Source organism: Zea mays, chromosome 8, assembly GCF_902167145.1.
Source record: "Zea mays cultivar B73 chromosome 8, Zm-B73-REFERENCE-NAM-5.0, whole genome shotgun sequence".
Classification (NCBI taxonomy): Eukaryota; Viridiplantae; Streptophyta; class Magnoliopsida; order Poales; family Poaceae; genus Zea; species Zea mays.
This window is the reverse complement of record NC_050103.1, coordinates 1747269-1756082: the sequence shown is the minus strand read 5'-3', so window position 1 is coordinate 1756082 and position 8814 is coordinate 1747269. Positions and strand designations below refer to the sequence as shown.

At 44.4% G+C, this 8814-nt stretch overlaps 1 protein-coding gene across 2 annotated transcripts; it reads right to left on the bottom strand.

The window, feature by feature from the left end:
• Positions 1-829: 829 nt before the first annotated feature.
• LOC100383446 (Coatomer subunit beta) lies at positions 830-6907 on the bottom strand. Of its 2 annotated transcripts, XR_556802.3 has the most exons (5): positions 4671-6907; positions 3268-3777; positions 1990-2075; positions 1066-1524; positions 830-992 (listed from the first exon to the last, which is right to left on the bottom strand). XR_556802.3 is itself a non-coding variant. In NM_001176096.2 (4 exons), exons 1-4 carry the CDS (start codon positions 6720-6722, stop codon positions 1320-1322), a joined length of 2853 nt encoding a protein of 950 aa, NP_001169567.2. In that variant the 5' UTR covers positions 6723-6827; the 3' UTR covers positions 896-1319. The 2 variants fall into 2 exon arrangements, 1 of the variants encoding a protein (NP_001169567.2); NM_001176096.2 differs by having other exon boundaries at positions 896-1524; positions 4671-6827.
• Positions 6908-8814: the final 1907 nt, after the last annotated feature.

Sequence of the window (8814 nt, the reverse complement as noted above, 5' to 3'; positions counted from 1 at the left end):
AAGGCGTGAGCGAGGCGGCGAGGTCTTCCATGTCCGCTGTCCGCGTCCTGCAAACGTTGTTTTGGTTTGGCTTGGCGTGGCGCGGCGCGGGATGTAATGGAACTGGAATTGTTTGTGACTGGCTCACTTCACTTGTATGCCTCTCTATCTCTATCTGTCTATATATATAGAGAGAGGGAGAGGGAGGAGCGGAGGGAGGTGTAGCAGCAAGAAATGGTGGGAAGTGGCCTCGATTTTGACCGCAATATAATCCATTTGCATTGCATTGGAATGCAATGCATGCATCCAATGATTGCAACTCTAGTCCCACAGAGACCTTGAGGCTCTGACCAGGGAACGATGAGGAATGCAAAGAGTACCTCTTGCATTTGCGATGGAGCTACGCGACTTGCTGCTTGGGCAAGCTCTCTGCTGCCATCTGTTGTGTACAGTATACGAATATGAATCTAGAGAAATTCCCGCCGGAATGCAATCGCCAAAACTCGCGCAGATTTGCCGGGCTTTTCAAGCGGGAATGGTGGCAGGGGTTTTGTCTACAGGCCAAGAAATGTGGCTCGAATTGCGCCGAGGGGTGACACGTATTCTAAATCTTGCGTGTCTTTCGGCTTTCATCAATAACCCGGCTGCCTTTTTCTCCCTTATTATATTTTTGGCGGCTGCGCCTGCACAGCATGCCTGCCGCCTGCTTCCTTTGAATAAACGCATGCAGTGTCAGACGTCACCACGCAATCAACCATATCATGATCACTGCCTAGGCCCTAGTAATGTAGTAGTAGGGAAGAAGTTCTAGGGGGTCTCATCGTCAATTTATTCCACAAACCAAAGAAACTGAGTAAAAAGATAATGGACTACCTCATTTCTTAAATAAACACCATAAAAGTACCCTAACACAATTGGCAAATCTATATGCAACAGAAAATGAGCTCCAATTCATCTCTACAAAAATAACGTGACAACACCGCCTCCAAGCTTCTGTTTCCAAGTCCAGACAACTAAAATAAAGGCAAATAAAACATTAAAACAAGAGGGATTCATAATAGTAGTACAAGATCACAATTGAACTACCTGTCGAGAAATCAACATAAACTTCACAACTATTTCAAGGAAGTTTGGAACAGCTTCGTTACTACAGCAACATATATCTTCGACCGACAACTTCGTGACTTCCTCATAACTGTCCTCTTATCTCTCTCCTTGATCGATCCTTTTGTACAAAAAAGCATTTATACTCAGTTCAATGCCACGGCACTGGTCTCTCTCTGGCACGTGGATTTCCTAAATGCGAAAAATGATGATACAACTGCGATTACTTGTCACAGTTAACTGCCACCTTTCTGCTTGAGAGTGATCTTGTCCCCTAAGCTGAGTGCAATTCCCTGGGTCTTGCTCCTTATTCGAATGTAGCCACTGAGCTTGCCGTCATGTTGCTTCTCAATGCTGATGTTCACCAAAGCGTCCTCGCCAAACACACTCTTTGCATAAAGGTTAGCAGCAAGGAAACCACATTCCCCATCCAGTGCAGACCTGGTGACGAATGAAGAAGGGTTACAACTTCAGAGGACAAGCAAATATTTCGACAGAAATTCACCCAATACACCATGTCCATCCCCTCAAGTCTAGAAGGCAAAACTTATACCAATTTTAGTTAACTAAATTAATTCATTCATCATCTAATTGCACAAAAACATAAAGTCCATCCCTAGCTAATTTGGGGAAATAAAACTATCATTGCGTTGAAATAAAACTAGATTGGTACTAGACTAGCCTGCGAATTTCAGGACAGTAGTTGAAGAATCTAACCTCTGGAAATTTTCATATGCACTCTGACATGCATGAGTTAACTAGTTACTAGTCATATTCATGGTTATGGGTTCAAGAATGAACACAGATCTACATGCCTAAGCTAATATAGATAAAATTAACAATATAGTGAAGTAATAAATTCATCCGCAGATCAACATGAATGGCCAGTTTTTTTGAATGACTTACGGTGGTGTCAGACATTTCATGTTCGTTGACTTGATAATGTGATTCAAGAATTCCTTCTCATCCTGAATCACAGTATTCACAGCCACCTGATAAACAAGAAACAATAATCTTAGCAAAAGAAGTGAAACCAATCACAAATAAGGTTTAACCAGACATAACAGAAAGGAGCATGGCAGAAAAAAATAATAATGAAATACAGATTCAACAGGGCAGGTCAATACCAATACACAGCAACTGAATATATCAAATTCAACATGGTGCACAAAAATATGGAGCAACAATCATATGTGGCTGTTCACAGAGATATCTTCCCAAGAACATTTTGATAAAAACAGAAAAGATTTCAAACTAAAACATTTTTTTCTCTCATCCACTTGAATAAAAGAAACTAATGCTGTTTGTTTTGCATGAAAAATGACTGGAGAAACCAAACACTAAAAAAAACTTTAGTTACTCCACAATTGCTGACAGCTTTTCTACAAGGTAACAGGTAGCAGTAGACTAACAGCAATAATATATATCAAGCAATGCTAACTACTGCATAGATATATGGTCCCATGGTATGTAGCAGCAGACTAGCATCAATAATATAGACCAAGTAATGCTAACTACTGCATAAATCATGGGGATAATAGTTTATAGAAGTTGGAATCGGTTTTATAAATGGCTCTAAATAGACCACTACAGATTTTTCATACAGTTTACCGCTACAACATTACCAGTCATTCCACTATCATCGCTAGTGACGCTTTAGCTAGGCCAAAAACTACTATTTGACCTATTTAGCACAGTCAATCCTAATCAAGGCAACTACTCATTCCTTACTTCATAAGACTATAATATATATCTCCCCATTATGTTCCTTAATAAACAATGTAATACGCCCTTGTAGAATTATCGAAATGTTGGATAATGAATGTGAATAAATATGAACATATTGAACTTTGATTCACTTGATAAATGTTAAGCAATAGATGTGGAGACATGTTATCCTACAACCCTATACATGTGGTTGAGTATTCACGTTCAAGAAATTTTACTTGGTTAAATGTTTCCATGCATAATTAAATAAAAAATTTCAAATTTTCTATAAACCCATTAAATGAAATAGTTTTGCTATATCCTGCTACTGCTATAGCATTTTATAGTTCCTGGAGAAGGCCCCGTTAAATGTCTTAACCCGTTATTTAAACCTTACATGCTAGAATAACACTGATCATAAAGGAGACTACAGTTTAAGGATACTTCACAACTGCAATGTACAGAGAAGCATATTACCTTATTTTCCCATTCAAATTCTGCCCACATGTTCCGGAAAGTAACATCTGCACACGTAGCAGGTGAGATGTAATCCATGATGTCGATGTGAATATCATTTAGGACAACCACTGATCGTTCCATCACATTTGAAGTCTCGTAAACTATGTTGCCAAATATAACCCCCGTCTCTGTTGATGAAACCTTGATATTAGCACGGATCTGTTTGCTAGACTCAGGAGCCAAGGTGTAGTTCTGAGGGCGATCAACAAGTTTGAGGTCTCCCATTGTAGCCAATTCCAAGCACAAGTTCTGAAGTGTCTCCTTTGTGCGGTTAATGACAGTAACATCAAGTACAATGTCATAATGGTGAACTGTTACAAATGCTTCAGCATACACAGGATCGCTGAACCCAGTCAACTGAAGAATGCGGTTGAGCTTGTTTGCATCATCTGCATCCTTAGTAAACCCACCAGTTGCAGCCTTCAAATCATCGTGCACCTCATCTTCCAACTCAAGCTGGCTCATGCCCTATGATAACAAAATAGCATGCTTTAATAACTGAAGGTACAGATGTGAAGGCCACACTAAAAGTGGCAAGGTATCATCCAAGCCCAATACACAACACCAGACTTATGGCATGCATAACCATATTAAATATTAAGAGCAGATCTTAGTCACACCACACATGTACACATGAACAATTTGTGGTCAACTTGTGCATCTAACTTAAAGGCAATTTATCTATCATCACTGGCACAAGTGTTCAAAAAATTATTTGTCTTTATCTCTACCAAAGAAGACGTGATTTCCCTTTTCCCGGACAAAGGTTTACTAACATATTACCTCTTGAAGGATCAACATGACTTAAATTATGGGCCAGAAGTTTAAATCAAACAAGACCGTGAATTCAATGAACTACAGCAGAAAGTTTGAGCATACATTTGTTGACCATGCAAACATTGCACACAATCAGATCACAAGAGCATGAAAAAGGCCTGCTCAAGACTATACAGAACAGATTATATGCAAGCAAAGAGAGATAAATTTGTGTCAGCGGTGACAAATTATAGCTTCAGGGAGTTGGGGAGATTTCATACAAGTTATTGTTCATAAATTATAAGTTGACGTACTCTTAAATACCACCAAATAAAATGTTAAAAACTTAAAATGGGTTGTAATACAACGTAGGAACTGCAGTCGATGGATGCTTTTATCACTTTAGTGTCATATCACATTCTAATTGTTTTTCTATGTAAAGTGAATGAAAAAGAGTTCATCACTTTTGGATATAGAGCAGCATTTTATACTCTAGATAATAAGAATTTACTTCAGAGCTCTGATGATATCAACAAATAGATTCAGCAAAGACAATCTTGGCTTTTCTATAAGTGAAAAATCAACAAGAAAGCAATTTTTCTTACCTTCCTGCTCTTCAGGTGGTAAAAATCAATAAGATCATCTGGCTGGGCATGAGAGATCTGTGCCTTTGCCTTCATCTCCTCTGTCTCCCTGAACTGCTTCTCAGCAAGCATTTTCGCAAAGCTCTGTCTGCATGAATGCAACCAAATCTTCCTGACATCATCACCAGTATTGCAAAGCAATCTCAAACACAGCACAATTCTGTCATATGAATCATTATCAATCGGGTGGGGAAGGTAAGAAGACTGGCCCAGCTGCAGAATCGATGTCATGATCAGCAATGCTCCAGTGCAAGCTTTGTTTGATTCAACCTTGGATGGCTGCACTTCTTCCAGCCTCAACACAAGCTTGGTCAGGGTACATGCAACAACAGCAGCCAGGAAGAAATCACCTGACAAAATGAGTGATCTGAGGTTCAGGGTAGATGCTAATGACCCATGAGCAACTGATGGGGCTGAAATGGTCTCGGTAGCGGCGCTCTGTGTGGCATAAGTGCCATCCGCAAGAACAACAGGCCTCCTGGAAGATACAGTGACAGTGTTCACCACCGCCTGGGCTGAATTGGTGGAATCAGTTACCTCCCCTTCATCAGAGACAGTGTAGAATGGCAGATCACCAAGACATTGTTTAATGGTAGCAATGGTGCTTTCAACCTCTGATAGAGAGAGGGAGTACTCCCCAAGGATCCAGAGAGCACATGAGCAGACACGGGATGCCCGAATCTGATAGAATGTATCAATAAGCCTCTGGATCATGGAAACACGCAGCTTCGGATTGGTCTCAATGATCTCACGTACAAACAGCACAACATCAACAGCTGCAGCAACATTGGTATCACCAAGAAAGTCCATGAGGAGGTGCACTACAGATCCAGCCACCTCTGGGTACTCAACAGCGCAAGCATGGATGGCCTGCACCAGCATCTGGCGGTACTCGCCACCCTTCTCGAGGTCTCCAGCCTGCGTCTTGACCACCTCCTTCTTGAGATAAAGCACCACCTCCTCAACATTACGCGGGGTGAGCAAATCGAGAACTAAATCGAGAACCTTTCTCTTGACATCTAAATTGGGGCTGGCCAGTGCACGAAGCACGTCCATCACCACACCCACCATGACATCCCGGTGCAGGGTTCGCAGCTCGTTGAGGCGATCCAGAAGAATGAGCTTCACATTGTTGTCACTCTGCGACGAGAGCAACTGGCAGTAGGTGTTGGCAGCGGCCCGCACAGCCGTGGGTGCCGAAGAGAGTGACACCAGGGCACCAGCACATTCATAAACAACCGCAGTGCTGGTTGCGGAGAGCAGCGACGTAATGATGGTGATATACCTTCCCTTGTTGGCACGGTTTTGTGATCGGCAGACCTTGCGGATAAGATCCACAACGGCCATCTGCAGCAGATCGGGCCACTCAGCGACTCGATCGGCGTTGGAGAGCAGGTAGGCGACGGCGCGGTCCTGTGCGCAGGCACAGAGCATAAGGAATGCGTTCCTCCGCGCGGACGCGTCCTGCTCAGATGCGAGGAACCGCTCGACGAGCTCCGGCGCGTCGGGGATGAGCTGGTCACCATGCGGGAGGCGGTAGATCGCGGAAACCGCGGAGACAGCGTGTCTCCGGATGAATTGGTGCCTGTGCTCCAGGTTCGCAAGCACGGACGGCACGAGCGGCTCGAGCACCTCGGGCTCGGAGAGCCTGCAGAGGAACCGCAGAGTGACGCCGCGGATGTACTCGTTGGGGCTCTGGAGGTTGTTGCGGAGGTTCTGGCAGATGAGGATCATCTCCGGCAGGGCGCGGCCGGCCGGATCCCGGCGGTCTATGATCTCGAGGTAGAGGAGGAGAAGCTTCTGCACGGTGTGGTCCTCGGAGGGGAGCACGTAGCGGACGATGGTTATGAAGAGCTGAGGGAGGGTCTCTCCGTTGAGGAGGAGCGAGATGGCGCGGCGCATGGCGTCAGCCTTGGCGGGGCCATCGCTGCCCTCCAGATCCGCCTTGATCTCGTTCGCCATCGATGCCGAGCCCTTGTCGAAGTGGACCAGGAGAGAGCATGGCTTCTCCATGGCGCCCGCGGCGGTTCTGCGGCGGGAGCTGCTGGCTGGATCTGCCGGAGGCGGCGGCGAATCGGGATCTGGGACTGGGAGGGAGCGGAGGGGAGGAGGAGAGAGTGAACGGGATGTGGTGGGTCTTCTCTTTCCGTCAGTTTTAAGGTTTGGACGTTTGGTGCGCCGTGTTTTCGTTCGTTGGATGGAAAGTGGGTGGTGATCTTGGGCTGAGAAAACGGGTCTAACCACACACACGCAAGTGCTGTTTGATTCACGTATTCGTAACGTGAAGTAACTCGTAACGTTAAATTATGTTTGTTTAAATCTAACTATAATCAGATATTGAAAGAAAAATAACCTCAACCATCTCCTATAATCGATTTTGGTGTTTGACGATCATCACAAAACTTATGGACTAACTAATTTGTCTAGTTGATCTTTTCTCAGGTGCATAAAGTTCATATATATCTGTAAGGAAAATGGACCACTGGCCATTTGGCTCAATAAATTTTGATGTTTGATGATCAACACAGCCTGTGGACTAATGTATTTGCTAGTGTTTATGTTTGTAGTTCACAGGATGCAAAGATGATTGGACTAAAGTAATGAGGATACAACACCTCAAAAGAAGACATAAAAATAAGCAGAGAAGTCCAAAACTCAAGAACAAAAGAAGCCCAAAAGTATTGGCGAAGAAATCCAAGAAAGGACAGTCAAGCAGCGCAATGGTGGTGCACCGCACAGTGAACAGTACCATGTCCGGTGTGCACTGGACTGTCCGGTGGGACATCGGGCAGTCTACGCAGAGAGACCCACAACGGGCGCTCTCCGGTTGTGGCACCGAACTGTCCGGTGTGCACCGGACAGTCTAGCAACGGTCGGATCAAACGGTCGACTGCAGACCTCAATGGGTCGACTGACGTGGTCAGGGCACCGGACAGCGAATAGTGTATGTCCGGTGGGCACCGAACTGTCCGGTGCGCTCTGGACAGTCTGGGTAGCGGTCGGATCCAATGGTCGACTGCTACAGACCCCAACGGTTGGCTGATGTGGCAGGCACCGGACAATGAACAGTGTCATATCCGGTGTGCACCGGACTGTCCGATGCGCCCGTCGACAGAAAGTTGTTGCTTTCTGTCCAACGGCTATATGGGTAGTTGAGGGCTATAAAAGCCACACTAACCAGCCCATCATGATATTCGTTGATCTATCTCATACACAAGAGTTGGGTATTTGTAACACTCGGTTTCAAAGAACAAAGCCGGGTGCATTTCATACATGCGCCAAAGAAGACAACATATATAATAACAGAGTGTATAGAGATAAATGCCATAATATAATCAAAGTACTTATTACATAGCGGAAGTCTTACAAAATAAAAGGTAAATATAACAGGATCTAAAATCTATCCTTGGCGCCAGAAAGTCAACTGGGAGACGCCACCTAGATCGAATCGAACTCCTCGTTGTGGCTCCACTTGAACCACCTGTTCTTCTCCTGTGGGGGGTGTGAGACAGCAAGAGTGAGCTCACACATGTTCATCGCTCAACAAGTTGTGGGGATAATGTGCATGAACTCACCAAATGTGGGAGTTCATGTGAAGTGTAAGGCTGATCAACAAAATAGAGGTTGAAGCTGAGCATTGCTTTTATAAGTTGGTCAAAATTTTATTAGCAATTACTAAGTATAAGTAAATACCAAACCATAATAAACAATAGAAAAAAATTAATAAATAATCTCATGCAAATGCATATGACAAATTGAATTTAGGTTCCATAAATTAATCATGTGAGGGTCCGAGCTGCTCATGAGCGTGTCACGGCTAGTATACCAGTTTTACACTCTACAGAGGTTGCGCATCTTTACCCACAAGTCATGTTATCCATCTGCCAAGGGGTCATGAATCCCATACACCTCTACCGAGGAGGCGAGGCAGGGTAACACTACGAGGCCTTTACAAAGTTCCACTAGCTTCAGAAAACCCGCTACAGTTTATAGGAAGCTCTAGTGCAGGAATCCCTCGCCTGACCGCCATCGCAGCAAAATCAACCCAAGGACCTCCCTACACTAACCACTCCTCTACTGCCCTTACCCCTTTCGGGTAAGGTAG

Excerpts from the sequence above, each read along its gene's own strand:
- LOC100383446 (NM_001176096.2), bottom strand. The coding sequence starts at position 6,722 with ATGGAGAAGCCATGCTCTCTCCTGGTCCACTTCGACAAGGGCTCGGCA. Across the intron at positions 3,778-4,670 it reads ACCACCTGAAGAGCAGGAAG|GGCATGAGCCAGCTTGAGTT; the intron begins GTAAGAAAAATT and ends TTGTTATCATAG. Across the intron at positions 1,525-1,989 it reads ATGAAATGTCTGACACCACC|GTCTGCACTGGATGGGGAAT; the intron begins GTAAGTCATTCA and ends ATTCGTCACCAG.